Here is an 18,385-nt window from a genome sequence, read left to right on the forward strand (position 1 = left end):
CTGACAGCGGTAGACCACAGGTGGGGCTAGCGACAAGGAGAACGACAAAGAAGACAGCGAGACCAGACAGGTTCCAGGTGGTTCCCGCCCAGGCAATCCCGAGGGGCGACGGCAGGATGGCGACACCATCCACTTCCCTCATCCACATGGTACCGTTCCTTCCGAAGAGAGGGGAACACACGATGCCGTGGGAAGACTGGAAGAGATACTTCCTTAATTACTTGAAAGCCTTGGAGGACAAAAGTGAGGCCGCCTACACGAGCCCTAGGAGAAGGAAGATACTATTGCACAATTTAGGCCCAGAGGGATTGAGAGTATACGACACCATAGTCAAAAGCACCAGGGACGCGACCGACACAGATGTGTTCCGGCATGCCATAGAAGACCTAGATGCACACTACAGACCTGTGGTATGTGTGGCCATCGACAGACACAACTTCTTCCACAGAAAACAAGAGAGTGGTGAGACGGTGGATGAATATGTGGCGGCTCTGCAGAAGTTAGCCCTCACGTGTAAATTTGGTACCCTACACGACGAATTAGTACGTGATCAAATCATAATGCATACTACAAGCACGCACGTGCAGGAAAAACTGTGGGTAAACGGAGACGCTCCCTTGAAGGATGTATGGGCCATGGTGAAGAAGGCAGAGATGTCCAAACGGTGTGCGCAGGCAGCCAGGAAGGACAGTGGAGGCACACAAACAGTATGCAGAGTCATGGTACCAAACAAGGGAGACAAACCCAGACATCGCGAACCGGCGAGAGATCCGGACACCAGGAGAAGCCAACAAACAGGAGGAGAAAACCCGAAGACAAGCAGAGGAGGAAGACCCAGCTGCTACAGATGTGGAAGCATGAATCATCTGAATAACGACAAGGTGTGCCAGGCGTTCCGGGCGAAGTGTGCGTTCTGCGGCATCTTTGGGCATTATGAGAAAGTGTGTCGTAGAAAATCCAAAAGACCCACCGTCAAATACATAGACCAAGGAAACCAGGAACAAGAAGAAACGCAAGAGGAGGAAGAGGACACGGATGAACTCCTCTACATCGATGTCCAAGTCCTAGAAATGGGGGGCAAAGAGTCGGATAAACCAAGACTCGACATGCACATGGGGGGGGTACCGATTGAAATGATAGCAGACTCGGGAGCCCCCATCACGATCGTCCAGAAACAAGTATGGGAAGAGAAGTTCATGACTAAAATGAAGGCAGAACTGCACCCCATGGACGTGAGACCTGTCACCTACACTGGTCAGAGAATACCCATGCTAGGGTATTGCCCGTTACTATTCGTATTCAAGGGGAGACAAGCCAACTGCAAGCTATACGTAGCAGAAAAAGGACCATCGGTACTCAGCTGGAAAGATCAAGGCGCCCTGGGCATCCTATTAAATCCAGGAGGCATAGAAAAGGTGTTGCTCATGGACATGGAGAAAGAACGAGGAGAGGAGGCTTGGCGGAGAGAATACCCGAAAGTGTTCAGTGGGCAGATCGGTGAGCTGGTCAAGTTTAAGCACATGATACGGTTGAAAGAAGGAGCGAAACCCGTCATCCACAAAGTCCGGAACATACCATTCCGTTGCAGAGAGGCAGTGCAAGACGAACTGGACAGATTGGAGAAAAGTGGGGTGATACAGGCCGTAGAGAGCGCTGAGTGGTTGTCGCCCCTAGTGGTAGCCCAGAAGCCCAACAGGAAAGAAAAGGCTATGCGTAGACTTCAGAGAACTTAACAAAAACATTTTAATAGACAAATTCCCGCTCCCACGCATCAACGAGACGTTGGCTATGACAAAAGGGGTTAAGTGGTTCTCGACGGTGGACCTGTCATCAGCTTATCATCAAGTGAAACTCCATCCGTCCAGCAGCCATCTTACATCCTTTATAACACCGTTCGGATGTTATAAATTCGTGAGAATGCCGTTTGGACTGGCATCCGCGGCAGAGGTATTCCAAAACTTGATGCACAGACTCTTTCAAAAAGTGGAGGGAGTTCAATTCTTCCAAGATGATATCCTCATAGTGGGAAGAACCAAACAAGAACACAATGAGAAACACCATGTCGTGCTACGCACATTACAAGAGAACGGACTCACGGCGGAATGGTCAAAGGGCAAGCTCGGGGTCCCCTCCGTATCCTATTTGGGTCATGAAATAAGCGAGAAAGGGATTGAGCCAAAGAGAGCCAACATGGAGGCGATAAAGAACGCACCTACCCCAGCAAAAAAGGAAGACGTCAGATCATTCCTGGGGATGGCTGAGTTCTATAGCAAGTTCATCCCCAACTACGCCACCAAAACGCACTGTCTACGCCAATTGCTGAAGGAGAGAAACGGGTTCAAATGGACCAAAGAAGAGCAGGAGGAGTTCGAGACGTTGAAAAGGGAAATGGGAGAAGCCATACCACTCGAAGGTTTTGACCCCAAAGCGGATTCCATACTCACCACTGATGCCAGTGACCGAGGCCTGGGGGCAGTATTAATGCAAAGGTCCAACAAAGGAGATCTATCAACAGTCAGCTTCGCGTCCAGATCCTTGGCGCCAAATGAAGAGAAGTTTAGCGTCATCGAAAAAGAGATGCTGGCCGTGGTATGGGCGATGGAACGCTTTAAACAATACCTGTGGGGGGCCAAGTTTGTGGTCCGCACAGACCATAAACCCCTGATAAAGGTTTTAACGTCTGGTGGACATGCGCACGCCACCCCGAGAATAGCCAAAATGACATTAAGACTATTAGATTTTGTGTATGAGGTGGAGTATATACCGGGGCCTCAGAACAAGGTGGCAGACTTCCTGAGCAGGGCGGCAGCCATGGAAGGAGCAGAGGAACAGGAGAAACCTGGATGGGAAGGCTACGTGGTGGCGACAGTGCAAGACATGGAGCAAGTGATTAGTGCGCAAGAGTGGGCAGAGGCCTACAGGCTGGACGAGGACTTGGAGGCTATCAAAGGATACGTTACTCATGGGTGGCCTGAGAAGAGGCATCTGAAAGAGGAATTGAGAAGATACTGGGAGGTGAGAGAAGAGCTGTCTCTGGGGGAGGACCCCCTTTTCCTACTCAGAGGAGACAAGGTAGTTCCCCCCCGAGGTTTAATTGAACACTTGATGGCGTTTTTGCATGAGGGACACCAGGGGATCACGAAAACCAAGGCCCTGGCCCGAAAGGCATACTGGTGGCCTGCGATCGACGCTCAAGTAGAAAGGTATGTGAGACAATGTGACTCCTGCTCCAAAGCGGACAAATCCCAAGTAATGCTGAGACCATAATTGGGAAAATTTCCCATGCCGGGAGGACCCTGGGAAATGGTGTCCATCGACATAATAGGGCCAATCCTGGACATCGAAGGGAACCAGAAGTACGCTATAGTGTTGATAGATAGGTACTCCAAGTGGCCGGAGGTGGAGGTGAAGGACGCGGTAGACTCAGGTGCAGTGATCGCGTTCCTGAATGCATTGTTCATAAAGGAAGGAATCCCTAAGATCATAACATGCGACAATGGGCCCCAATTCATCTCGGCCAAATGGGAGGCCTATGTGTCCAGAAATGGGATTGAAGTAAAGCACACCCCCATCTACCACCCAGCGGGAAATAGCCAGGTGGAACGGTTCAATCGAGTAATCATGGGGACAATCCAGGCTGCAATAAATGATGGACTCGATTGGGAGAAGGAGTTGCCCAAGATGCTATGGGCCTACCTCATCACGACTGGAAGCACAGGCTACAGCCCCTTTAAGGTGTTAAGGGGAAGAGAGCCCTTCACCAAGGACAATATCGCATGTAGGCAAATGGTGGTGCAAAGCAAATGGTCACCAGCAATAGAAAGGAGGAATCTGGAGAAGGCGCAAGAGACATATACTGAACAGTTCAACAAGAGACAAAATGCACAAGGATTGGCACCTGAAAAAGGTGACTGGGTGAGAGTGAAGGTAGCGACCCTGAAGAGGAAAGGAGAGAGCAAATTCACACCGCCTCTACAGGTCATTGAACCTTTTGCCCGGTCAGCACTACTTAGTGACGGCAAAGTTTGGTCACAGGACAGAATGGCCAAATGCAGCAAGATACTGAAGTGGACGACGGAAGCAGACGAAGACATAGAAGGAGACGCATAGAGAAGGGAGGTGGAACGTAGTGAAAGAGGACAAGAGCAAGTGGATGGAAGGACACCGCAAGTGGAGGAAAAGGAGACCATGTACGGTGGGAGCAACAGAGAGAGCGAGGAAGGTGGCAGTGCGAACAGGAAAGGAGGAGGTGAAGAGAAAAACGTTGGAGAAGAGGCAGGAACAGAAGCCCGAGGAAGGATCGCCATAAGGGACACGCAAAGAGACGAGACGGTAGAAGGAGTAGTGAAGACGAGAACAGGAAGAATCGTGAGGACTCCCAAGAGGTTTAAGGACTATGATATGGACATTAAGTAAGAGATTGTTTCCTTAATTCTGTTGTTAATTGTATAAAGGGGGGAGATATGTGGCATCATTCTAGTTGTTGTCCGAGGGCGCAGGAACCGGAAGCCACATACCGGAAGGCGGCCATTTTGTGTGGCGCCGATCGGCAAAGCGAGCGCACGTAGATCCCGGCGCTCCGGGAATAAAATACGAATTAACCCACAGCCTGGCTCAGTGCTTCATTTGGGGGTGAAATCTTACCATTTTACACATGTGAACGCACTATTGGTTTCCGAGGCTGCAGACTGACTAGCATCTGTTACAGTTTCAATACAACTGAAATGCGGCATTGTTGGACTTGCAGTCCTGTGAAGTAATTGCTGTGTAAATAAGGGACTGCAGTGGCGTTTTTTTAACCACAATTACTGTGTTGATTTATATTATTAGTTAGAGAACCTCTGCATGATCCATTAGTTCAGTGCATGCCGCAACATATCCTCACATTAGCCGCTAGTGCTTTGAGTAGCCTCCAAAACTGATCAAAGTGATAGTCAATCATATTTACTTCAATTATTTCTTTGCAATATAATCGCGTAATTCATCAGATTGTTTTTTAGGAATGTTTTAATTACATTGCACACGCCTACAAATCATGATTTAAGAGACTGTGAGACCTCAGGCAATTAGGGTGGGTTCATAGACGCATTATGCGGGTTATGGGTGCATGTCATTGCATCAAGCACTATGTATTTAGACCACCATGATTACATGTTGATGTTATTTTTTAAAATATTTTTTTGGACCATCCTTTGTGCACATTACACATATAATTTTCATTTATTGGTATTTTATATCTGAGGGCTTGTGCTTTCTGTGAGTATGTCTTTTTAAAAGTCCAAAATGAAAGCAGTATGTTTTCTGTGTCTATACATTCATGTAGACTATAAATGGTTTTAACAAAATGGCGCTTACCAGACTGACGAAGGCTGCTGTGATAAGCGAAATTGCGTTCTCTCTGTGCTACTGGGTCGGAGAAGGCTCAATGAAATAAATGCCTTTCAACCCGGCACTCTTCGTGTGCGTGCCCTTTTCTTTGAGGAGGAGGGTTAGATTATATATATATATATATATATATATATATATATATATATATATATATATATATATATATATACTGTTCACCAAATTGCCCTTAGCATTTAGGAGGCACACGACAGGTCTCCGCATTTCCCGGCTTCACATTCAGCGCGTCTCCCCACTTTGCAAATCATTAAAATGCCCAACGCGTTTCTGGGAATCACTCCCGTCATCAGGGGCTGCCATCAGCGAGACTCGTTCGTGCAGCGATGTATTATGGGCTTTTTTTATTCATTCAAGTCCCAACAGTAGGCGTGTGCTAAGTGCGCCGTCATACTGAGTTTGGCTGGGATATGTAGTCCTTTACGCTGCACTGTAAATGTTCTCTTTTAAGTAAAGACAAGAGTCACTGACCATTAAGGCACATATAAACCTATAGTAGGCTGCGTTGCGGTTCGATGCGCTGTGATTTTCATCGAGGAGTCCTGTGCCACACCTCCAACCAGTTTGGAAGCGCCGGCCTCAAACTGCTGTCAGACGTTTCTTGTTGCAGCAGTTGATGGTGCTCTCCCCACGACTAGGCTGCCGTGCTGTAGATTGTTCGCCAAATTGCCCTTAGCATTTAGGAGGCACACGACAGGTCTCCGCCTTTCCCGGCTTCACATTCAGCGCGTCTCCCCACTTTGCAAATCATTAAAATGCCCGACGCGTTTCTGGGAATCACTCCCGTCATCAGGGGCTGCCATCAGCGAGACTCGTTCGTGCAGAGATGTATTCTGGGCTTTTTTATTCATTCAAGTCCCAACAGTAGGCGTGTGCTAAGTGCGCCGTCATACTGAGTTTGGCTGGGATATGTAGTCCTTTACGCTGCACTGTAAATGTTATGTTATGTTATGTTATGTTAATGGTTTTTATACCGCGCACAGCTGCCCCAGCAAAGGGGCGTCCTGGCGCAGAGAAAGGTATACACAACATCACAGAATGCAGCAGAATCAGGGAGTCTTATTAAAAAGAAAGGTTTTGATGACACGTCTGAACTGGAATAGGTCTTCCAAAGCACGGGTTTCATTAGGGAGAGCGTTCCATAGCTTGGCGGCTATTACTCGGAAGGAGCGGCCTCCAATCCTGCTCAGCAAAAAACGAGGCACAACAGCCAGATTCTGACCCATCGATCTCAGAGAGCGAGAGGGGACATATGGGGTCAGTAAATTCATGAGAATAGGTGGAGCCGTGCCCTTCAAAATTTTAAAGGCCAGGCAGAGCACCTTAAACTCAATCCGCCGAGCAACAGGTAACCAATGGAGCGTTTGCAGAACTCTAGACGCTGAGCAACGTTTGGGCAACCCAAAAATTGCTCTTGCGGCGGCATTCTGCACTCGTTGTAGCCGCAGAAGTTCAGCCTTATTCGTGCCAGCTAACAGAGCACTGGCATAGTCTATCCTGGATAGAACAGAGGCCTGGACCACAAGCTGTCTAGTAGGGGCATCGAAGAATTTAAGCACCGGCCTGATACCCCTAATGGTGCCAAAACAAGAGGCCGCCACTTTCTTAGTCTGGCAGGTAAAGCTGAGTGTAGGGTCCAGCCAGACCCCGAGGTTTTTTAGCTCCATAACAGGAGAAGGGATCATTCCTAGCTCGGGGGGCCACCAGTTGTTATTCCACCATCCAGGTTGCTTCCCAACCACCATCACCTCACCATCACCATCACCTCTGTAAATGTACTATTTTAAGTAAAGACAAGAGTCACTGACCATTAAGGCACATATAAACCTATAGTAGGCTGCGTTGTGGTTCGATGCGCTGTGATTTTCATCGAGGAGTCCTGTGCCACACCTCCAACCAGTTTGGAAGCGCCGGCCTCAAGCTGCTGTCAGACGTTTCTTGTTGCAGCAGTTGATGGTGCTCTGCCCACGACTAGGCTGTCGTGCTGTAGATTGTTCACCAAATTGCCCTTAGCATTTAGGAGGCACACGACAGGTCTCCGCCTTTCCCGGCTTCACATTCAGCGCGTCTCCCCACTTTGCAAATCATTAAAATGCCTGACACGTTTCTGGGAATCACTCCCGTCATAAGGGCTGCCATCAGCGAGACTCGTTCGTGCAGCGATGTATTCTGGGCTTTTTTATTCATTCAAGTCCCAACAGTAGGCGTGTGCTAAGTGCGCCGTCATACTGAGTTTGGCTGGGATATGTAGTACTTTACGCTGCACTGTAAATGTCCTCTTTTAAGTAAAGACAAGAGTCACTGACCATTAAGGCACATATAAACCTATAGTAGGCTGCGTTGTGGTTCGATGCGCTGTGATTTTCATCGAGGAGTCCTGTGCCACACCTCCAACCAGTTTGGAAGCGCCGGCCTCAAACTGCTGTCAGACGTTTCTTGTTGCAGCAGTTGATGGTGCTCTCCCCACGACTAGGCTGCCATGCTGTAGATTGTTCACCAAATTGCCCTTAGCATTTAGGAGGCACACGACAGGTCTCCGCCTTTCCCGGCTTCACATTCAGCGCGTCTCCCCACTTTGCAAATCATTAAAATGCCCGACGCGTTTTTGGGAATCACTCCCGTCATCAGGGGCTGCCATCAGTGAGACTCGTTCGTGCAGCGATGTATTCTGGGCTTTTTTATTCATTCAAGTCCCAACAGTAGGCGTGTGCTAAGTGCGCCGTCATACTGAGTTTGGCTGGGATATGTAGTCCTTTACGCTGCACTGTAAATGTTCTCTTTTAAGTAAAGACAAGAGTCACTGACCATTAAGGCACATATAAACCTATAGTAGGCTGCGTTGTGGTTCGATGCACTGTGATTTTCATCGAGGAGTCCTGTGCCACACCTCCAACCAGTTTGAAAGCGCCGGCCTCAAACTGCTGTCAGACGTTTCTTGTTGCAGCAGTTGATGGTGCTCTCCCCACGACTAGGCTGCCGTGCTGTAGATTGTTCACCAAATTGCCCTTAGCATTTAGGAGGCACACAACAGGTCTCCGCCTTTCCCGGCTTCACATTCAGCGTGTCTCCCCACTTTGCAAATCATTAAAATGCCCGACGCGTAGGTAATATATATATTATCTACTGGCGGTCGCCAGTAGGTAGTTATAGTTAGGATCGTTTTCCATAGGAAATCCGCAACATTCTATTGAGAATAACTTTGGCACCGAATGAGGGATCTGCCTGTAATTTTCCTTAACTTTGCCTCGCTGCGCTCCGCTCCTTCCCGTAAAGTTTCAGGGGGGATCCGTCAAGCGGGGACCGAGATAAAAGGGGGGTCCCAAAATGTGTTTTCCCCATGTTAATCTCCATTGGGCGGTTGGACTCACTTTTAGCCCGAACGGCTGAATGGATTTCCACCAAACTTGGCACAATTGTAGGGACTGGTACCCCGATGTGCCTTTGCTATGTCTCAAGATATATGCTCCAGTGGTTTTTACGAAAATTAACTTTGAAAAAATATATATTGGGCTAAATTGGGCTATATATATGTTAGAGCCCAAATGTAGCCCAATGTAGCCCAATGTAGCCCAAAGATGGCCACCAGAGACAAAAAAAACAAATGTAGCACAAATATCAGCCAGATGTAGCCCAACTATAGCCCAATGACAGAATGTTCCAGAATGTTCTAAAGAACAACTAGAGCGCTAACAGTCTTACTTATGACAAAAGTATGGCACACCTGTAGTCATCTTGATTGGAATAAAGTGTTAACACTTAAAACATTTAATTTGCAAAGGAACAAAATGAGGGGGTTCATTTTGCCATAGAAATTATGATAAGTGCTGAAGAAAGAAAAATTAGGGCACATTTTGAGTGACTTCTCAAATCCTCTTATATTTCATTAAACAAATTCTGATATGCAGTCTCCCAAGATGGCCACCAGAGACAAAAGAGCCCAAATGTAGCCCAAATATCATCCAGATGTAGCCCAACTATAGCCCAATGACAGAATGTCCCAGAGTGTTCTAAAGAACAACTAGAACGCTAACAGTCTTACTTATGACAAAAGTATGGCACACCTGAAGTCATCTTGATTGGAATAAAGTGGTAACACTTAATACATTTAATTTGAAAAGGAACAAAATGAGGGGTTTCATTTTGCCATAGAAATTTTATATATATATATATTCACTGAAAAAACCATAGGATACACACCAGTTATAGTTAGGAATTAGCATTTAAAAAACCTTTGAAATTCACTGAAAAAACCATAGGTTTCACACCAGTTATAGTTAGCTGGACATTTTACTCGCATAAAACCATTGAAATTCCCACGTTATAGTTAGTTGGACTCACTATAACTTGCACGTCTGCAATGCACTGCTGATGACGTCACATATTACATCACTCATGCATATATTTAAATATTTAAACAATACTCGCTAATATATGTATTCACTAAGATACACTTAATAAGCCAGTTAACAATCAATTTTTTTTTTTAAAACACTGAAAAAACCATAGGTTTCAGGCCTTATATAGTTAGGAATTAGCATTTAAAAAACCTTTGAAATTCGCTGAAAAAACCATAGGTTTCAGGCCTTATATAGTTAGGAATCAGCATTTAAAAAACCTTTGAAATTCACTGAAAAAACCATAGGTTTCAGGCCTTATATAGTTAGGAATTAGCATTTAAAAAAACCTTTGAAATTCACTGAAAAAAACATGGGTTTCAGGAGTTATATAGTTAGGAATTCGTTTTTAAAAAACCTTTGAAATTCACTCAAAAACTATAAGTTTTAGTGGTGTTATAGTTAGCTGGACATTTTATTCATACAAAACCAATGAAATTGCTCCTATATAGTTAGTTGTACTAACTATATTTCGCGCACCCGCAATCCACTGCTGATGATGTCACATATTAGATCATTCATGACATGGTCAGTGACATCACTGATGACATCTCAAATGACATCACTGATGACATCACTGATGACATCATCCACGTGACAATCACATACACCTTTTCATACACTATTACAATTTTTCATCACTGTTTGTAAAATACAGAGTATCATATTTAAATCCATTGTCACAGCAATACAAGTATCTAAAAATCCACTCAGTGATTCATAGATGTATACACACATCTAATCACTTACCTATGGATTCACTCATACATGCTGTCAATGAACAATAGAACACTATCAAAAATACTTATACATCTATATCGACATTAAACAACAGCACGCATCCTATTCACATATGAAGTCATCCTACTCACTTATGCAAACAATGGATCATACATATTTACTTAGCAAAACACTTATACAAACACCACTTCTTCTATTCATTTAGATAGTAAGTCATACTTAGTGAATTATAAAATCATTATTACAAGTATACAGTTATCCATACAGTCACTCACACAATCATTGTGTCTTATGTATACTTATTTATATACAACAACTGACACATACACTGCCTTTTATTTTTCTAGTTTGTTGGACCTGTACCTTTGAGAAATATATTTGCTCATCACCACACCCATAAAGAGATTCCCTCACACAAACTGTTAGAACATGTAGTTTTAACTTCATATACCTACTGAATCAACTATTCACACATCTTTGGACAGTCACACACCCCCCACCGAACCACACACACTTTCACACTCCCATACAAATACTCAGTTAACTAATCAATAACTAATATAGACTTTCACATAGCTAGTAACCAACTGTAGAATCAGTTTACACAACAACTGACAAAGTGATACAGATATTCACACAGTTCAGTCACTATCCACTATATTTAGTGAGACATTATAAATTGGTCAAGTAAACAGTCAATTACACTGCTACTAAATCCTCCATCCAATTATTTATTTATATATATCCACTCATTCTTCAATGTAAATTGCTATATATATAATGCATATTTAAATAACGAATCAAACCACATTCACTGGATGATGTCATCAGTGATGTCATCAGTGATGTCATTTGAGATGTCATCAGTGATGTCACTGACCATGTCATGAATGATCTAATATGTGACATCATCAGCAGTGGATTGCGGGTGCGCAAAATATAGTTAGTACAACTAACTATATAGGAGCAATTTCATTGGTTTTGTATGAGTAAAATGTCCAGCTAACTATAACACCACTAAAACTTATAGTTTTTTGAGTGAATTTCAAAGGTTTTTTAAAAACTAATTCCTAACTATATAACTCCTGAAACCTATGGTTTTTTCAGTGAATTTCAAAGGTTTTTTTAAATGCTAATTCCTAACTATATAAGGCCTGAAACCTATGTTTTTTCCAGTGAATATATATATATATATATATTCACTGAAAAAATTATAGTTTTCACACCAGTTATAGTTAGGAATTAGCATTTAAAAAACCTATTAAATTCACTGAAAAAACCATAGGTTTCACACCAGTTATAGTTAGGTGGAAATTTTACTCACATAAAACCATTGAAATTCCCACGTTATAGTTAGTTGGACTCACTATAACTTGCGCGTGCAATGCACTGCTGATGATGTCAAATATTACATCACTCATGACATGGTCAGTGACATCACTCATGACATCACTGATGACATCTCAAATGACATCACTGATGACATCATCCAGTGAATGTGTATCTTTCTGAAAAATAAATATTTTTTATATATGTATATCTAAAGGTTGATGGAAGAAGAAATGGGTAAATAAATGTCTAAATGGATGGTTTTTTTGTGTAAAATTGATTGGTTAACTGACTTATTAAATGTATCTTAGTGAATACATATATTAGCGAGTAATGTTTAAATATTTAAATATCTGTATCTGTGTCTCACTTTGTGTATAAGTGGCTGCATGGGTTGGTGAGTAGCTACATGAGTGTGTATATGGGTTATTAGTTGTTTTTTTGAGTATCAGTATCAGTGTCTGTATGGTTCGGTGGGGGATATTACTTAGAGCACAGATGCATGAATGAGTGACTCACTATTTGAATGTATTTTGAAGACAGCATGTGTGCAAGACTATATGGGTGGATGATTGTGTGTATGGGTGGGTTAGTGAGTATGTGTTTTTATAGTTGATTGTTTAAGAGAGTAAATATGTTTCCGTTTCTGTAGAAGTATGTGTAGTGGTGTGTATATAGCAGTATAATCAAGTAAATGTTTTTTTGATAGTTTATTGGCATGTGTGAATTTGTGTGTGAGTAACTATATGGATGAGTATTAGTGTGTAACAGGATGTATAGGTGTATGAGTACATATGATGAGTAAGTACATGCATGAGTGACTATATAGAACTGTTGGTGAATGAGTGGATGTGTATGTAGATGTTGGAATTACCTAATAAGTTGTTGTAATTGGTATTGGTTTCTCCTTTTTTAAGAAAATGTTAGTTTCTATTTTTGAATGTGTGTGTCAAAGGTTATTTTATGCTGATAGGAGGTCTGCCACTTTGTCACAAGGATGTTGTCATCAGTGATGTCATTTGATTTGTCATCAGTGATGTCATGAGTGATGTCACTGACCATGTCATGAGTGATGTAATATGTGACGTCATCAGCAGTGCATTGCACGCGCAAGTTATAGTGAGTCCAACTAACTATAACGTGGGAATTTCAATGGTTTTATGCGAGTAAAATTTCCACCTAACTATAACTGGTGTGAAACCTATGGTTTTTTCAGTGAATATATATATATATATGTATATATATCCAATCTCTTGTCAATAACTTCTATTGCAGACTTTAAAAAACGAGCAAGGACCAAATATATTGAAGGATGATTGTTTATTGCCACCAAGCTAGTCCGCCATGACGCGTTTCGGCCGGTTCACGGCCTTGATCACATGACACAGCTTGATCAGTGATTCCCTAATTTAAAGTGCTAGTGCTTGCATTAGGTCAATCAACATAGACAACATACTATGGTGTTATTAACATTTCCACGCTTAAATGTAAACAGAAAAATATATAATATTGCCACCATGGTTAAAAAATATTGTTTAGCATCAGCACGCAAAGCCTTGTGTTGCATAAATATAATAAGTTGTCTCACTAAACACGGACATATCACCATAAATGAATAGCTGCATAAATGGCAAGTATGCCTCAAATTCCCTGTTAATACGTTGATTGAAATTGAAATTGAAATTGAAAGGAATTTATTCTGCGCACGATGACCAATCGGTTTCTCGGCGCTAAGGACAGAGGTAAGAGGAGAACTACTCACTCAGGGAAGGCTTGTGAAAACAACCAGATTTTCAGCAGTTTGCAGAACTCCATGTAATAAGCCGTAGTTCTAATAGTAAACGGTAAGGAGTTCCAAAAAGCAGGGGCCAGGTAGGAAAAACACCGGCCACCATGTTTCTTCCTTTTGAAGCGGGGACATGCAATAGATTTGTAGTGGAGGAACGAAGATCAAGGGTGGGAATGTAAGGCTTAAGTTTGGAAGACACAAATAAAGGGTCAGATCCAGCTAATGCCTTAAAGATCAGGCAGCCAAACTTAAACAGTGAGCGTTCAGCGAGGGGTAACCAGTGAAGGGATTTAAGAAGGGGAGTGATGTGATGGGATTTAGGAAGTTTAAAGACCAACCTTGCAGCTTGATTCTGAATAAGTTGAAGACGGCGAAGCTCGTAGGCGGGTATACTGTCATAGAGCATTCTCGTAATCAAAACGCGAGATCACCATAGCTAACAAAATCAACTTGAGCGCTTCAGTGGAAAAAAAACGAGAAATCTTGCGTATAATGCGCAAATTAAGAAAACATGAGGACACCACAGCACTGACTTGGTGATGCATAGAAAGGTCACTGCTGACTTTGATGCCTAAGCTTTTTACAGTGTGAGAAGGGGAAGGGGGAAAACCAAGGGAAGAGGGCCAGAAAGTAGAAGACCAGTGACTAAGGACACCAACGGAGCTGGTAAGGACCAGCTCGGTTTTATCTGGATTGAGCTTGAGATGGTTCATGCTCATCCAGTCACTGATAAAGGTCATGATAGATTGAAAGTTGAGAATGGAAAAAGGGGAGGAAGAGACATTAAAGATAAGCTGGAGATCGTCAGCGTAATTAAATATGGTGACGTCCGGTTTGTGAAGGGCCAAGATAAGAGGAAGGATATAAAGATTGAAAAGAAGAGGAGAAAGAGAAGAGCCCTGAGGGACACCACAAGTGACAGGGCAGGCTGTGGCTGAAAAACCAGCTAACTGAGCTGCCTGATAACGGTTCTACAAAGATGAGGAGATCCAAGCTTAGGCGGATCCCCGTAGGCCAGCACTCTTGACACGGTCGACCAGCACTCTTGACACGGTCGACCAGAATAGCATGGTCAACCGTGTCAAATGCGGTCAAGAGATCCAGGAGGACCAAGGCCTGGAACGAATTCACGTCGGAGCCCCGTCTAAGTTCATCGAGAACCGTGAGAATGATGGACTCAGTTGAATGCGCAGGACGAAAGCCCGCTTGATGAGGGTCCAAAAAGTTAGAGGTCTCAACAAACTGGCTTAAGCAGGATGCAACGTGGCTCTCTAGAAGCTTCCCCAAAAAGGGGAGTAAAGAAATAGTACGAAAACTAATGGGGAGGGAGGGGTCGGCCCCTGTCTTCTTCTGAATGTCGAAAAGATATCTAATATAAGTGCATGTCCCTGAAGTTTAACTAAAATTAAGAATAAAACTATATAGGAAAGGTGATTAATATGAAAAAGTGCTGTGTGTTTTATATTGCCATTAAAATCCTGATTCACTCATCAAGGAACTGCAAAAAAGTGCTTACGTGAAATGTGCAAATACGCAACAGTATGTTTAAGATTAATCTTCAGCATATCATAGTCACCAAATCAATTTGGACTATTCATCTATTCATATGAAATATGCTGATCGATGCAGTATGGGGTGATGGGAGAAAAGGTACAATGGATATTGCATTATATGGTATTATAAGATCTAGCAGCTGTTGGGTTCCTATCCTTTGCATAATACATAATTGTGTATCAATGTGCATACAAAATGTAATAATAGAATTTCACTCCAACAGCTAAAATAGATAAAATCACATACAATAAAATTCAGGTCCTAAAAATTGTTTAGATCAAATTTCATAAATATTGCATTAAATATTCATACGAACATAAATATATATAAATATATATGTATAACCATTACAAAAAAATATATAAATAAATAAATGCTGCATATTGCACACAGGCTAAATATTGTTAAACAGTCTCCAAAATGGTACTTCTCAGAAATTTCCTATAAGCGCTAATATGTCACTTTTTGGATATTTTTTGTCTGTAAAAACCAACTAATTGTAAATAGATTTTATTACTAAAGGGTCTTACAAAATGTTCTTATCAAAATCTATAAAAAGGTGTGCAGATCTTCTATGTTATGAAGACCTCCTGGCTGCTTAGAGTCAAATTCTAAAATATATCTGGTTTACAGGCGTCTTAATTTGCCTTCCCGAGCCCCACCTCTCTTTTGGGCCGGTATTGACTCAATGGCATAATATTTGAGATGTTTGAGGTCACTATCATGATGTTCCCTGAAATGTCTGGCAACTGGATAACTGGCATCAATGTTTGTGATGGCCCTCATATGTTGCAAAATTCTCTTATGCACTGCCAACTTCGTGCTGCCTATGTATTTCCATTTACAACTGCATTCTAAAATATACACTGCAAATTCAGATTTGCATGTAAGATGTTGTGTGATAGTTTGTATCTTGTTACTAAATGTAGTTTGGTATGAAGTGGTATTAATGCCATATTGAAAAGCTTTACATGTCGTGCATCTAAAATCCTTTTCTAGCTGTCAACCACATTCCTTTTCCCCGGTCCACTGGGCTGCTCTTAACTAGTACGTTTCCCATACTAGCCATTTTTCTAAAAGCAATGGATGGGTTGGTGGGAAAATGCTTGCCTATTATGGGGTCATCACGTATAATGGGCCAATTCAGTCTAATTATTGCTCTAAGTTGTTTTTCCTGTTTAGAAAATTGAAGGATTAGTCTAGTAGATTCGATTGTCTCTTGTTTACTACTAGATCAGTTTTTCTTCTTTGAGCTATATTGCAGTAGATCTATTCTTGCCCTTCCCTTGGATTTAGTTATAGCTGCATCCACTACAGTTGTTTTGTATCATCTAGCCAAAAAGCGTGTGCAACAATCTGCTTGTTTAATGTTGGTATCATCCTCATTACTACAAATACGCCTTATGCGCAACATTTCGCCATAAGGGATGCTGTGATGAGGTGAGCTGGACGCGCGCTTGATGCATGTAGTAGTGTATCGCCTGCTGTGGGTTTTTTAAACAAAGTTGTGATCATATTATTATTTACAATTTTGATCTGCACATCTAAAAATTTAACTTCTGTTTTACTCATTGTAAAAGTGAATTTAAGATTGACATCATTGGCATTAAGTTGTTGTATGAAATCCATAGCACTTTGTTCGGTACCACACCATATAATAAACAGATCATCTATGAATCTGAAACATGATATGACCTTACATGAAAAAACTTGTTCATATTTCCTGATGAGGACCAGCTCCTCCCACCAGCCCATAAATAAACAGGCATAACTGGGGGAGAAGCTGCCCCCTATGGCAACTCCTTGGATTTGCTGATACATTTGATTGTTAAAAATTAATAGATTATTCTCTAAACAGAAAAGTAACATGCTAGTTAACATTTTGTTATGTTAAGTAAATTTTATTGGTCTATTAGATAGAAAATAGTCCACAGCTCTGATGCCATCCCTATTCCTAATACACGTATAAAGTGATGAAACATCCAGGGCTATGAGTAAATATTCAGAATTCCATTGAATATCCTTGACCTTTCTCATAAATTCACAGGTATCTTGCACATAAGATTTCAAACTTTCAAAATATATATGTAGTGAGTCAGTAATTGTGGTGGTATACCAGTGGTAGTGACCCAGTCTTATTTGTGTCTTCACAGCTGCCCTGCCAATGGGGATGTGAGCATCCAAGTGGTATCGAATGGAGAATCCCTGCAAGTTCGATTCAGCATCTCAGTGTTCATCTTCAAATCGACATCCTCAGCATACATTTACTGCAGTGCCCGCTTGTGTGTGAAGGCATCGCAGCAGTGCACGGGGGTGAGTACTGAAGGGAGTACACCAGGGAGTGTACTGACTGAAAGGGTCAGCTGGAGTGAATACTCAGAGGGCAACTGAGGCGAGTACCGAGGGAAATCCAGCCAGGAGCAAAATGTGTGAGTACTGAATGGCAGCTGAAGAGAATCAAGGGAGACACAGATGGTGAGCACTGAAGGGGGGCCGCTTGAGTGACAACTAAGGGACACAAATGCGGAGAGTAAACAAGAGTGTACTGCCAGGGTAAATTGGAGCAGATAGGAGTGTGTAATATAGGACCCTTACTTCCCTACTTCCCACAGCCTTTGCGTATCTAAGTGATGGATAACCTAATTGATATTCTATGGGCCCTGATACAATAATTACTTTCGGAGTCTCCATTGCACCACAACGCTGGTGGCAGGTACTGATGCAACAGCTGGAGTAAATACTAAGTGGAACAAATGGGATGTAGAATTGTGTGCGAGAATCCATGTGAGTACTAGGAGTAGAAAAAGCATAAACGCGTGCTGGATGAATAACACACACATATACTTAACACGGGTATCTTTAACACCAGGCATGCAGCCATCTGTCCTAGACCTACCTCAAACATCCCTGGTGTATAATATCCATTCGATTGAAGAGGACTTACTTACAAAGATCTAAGCATGCATGGCTGCTAATACCTCATTATTTCCAATAAGAAATGTGTTAGATTAGTAATCTCCTTGAATTCAGAAAGTGTTTTAAAATCCAGGTCTTCTAAGAGACATCCTGTTTCTTTGATGATGTTCAGCACTTGTACACTCTGTTGTGCCTTGAGCGCTCCACAAAGACCAATGGTATGCAATTGAAGTCTCCTGTTCTGCCCTACGTATTAACC

General features: G+C 42.5%; 1 protein-coding gene across 1 annotated transcript in view; it reads left to right on the forward strand.

Moving 5' to 3' along the window:
• The window catches only part of LOC144823831 (uromodulin-like), a 226,874-nt gene that overhangs the window by 151,958 nt on the left and 56,531 nt on the right, over positions 1-18,385 (forward strand). The window contains exon 6 of the mRNA XM_078682692.1: positions 17,364-17,523. Coding sequence (XP_078538818.1) covers positions 17,364-17,523 — 160 coding nt within the window. The remainder of the gene's footprint in view (positions 1-17,363; positions 17,524-18,385) is intronic.

The sequence above is a fragment of the Lissotriton helveticus genome, chromosome 3_1 (genome assembly GCF_964261635.1).
Source record: "Lissotriton helveticus chromosome 3_1, aLisHel1.1, whole genome shotgun sequence".
Lineage (NCBI taxonomy): Eukaryota > Metazoa > Chordata > Amphibia > Caudata > Salamandridae > Lissotriton > Lissotriton helveticus.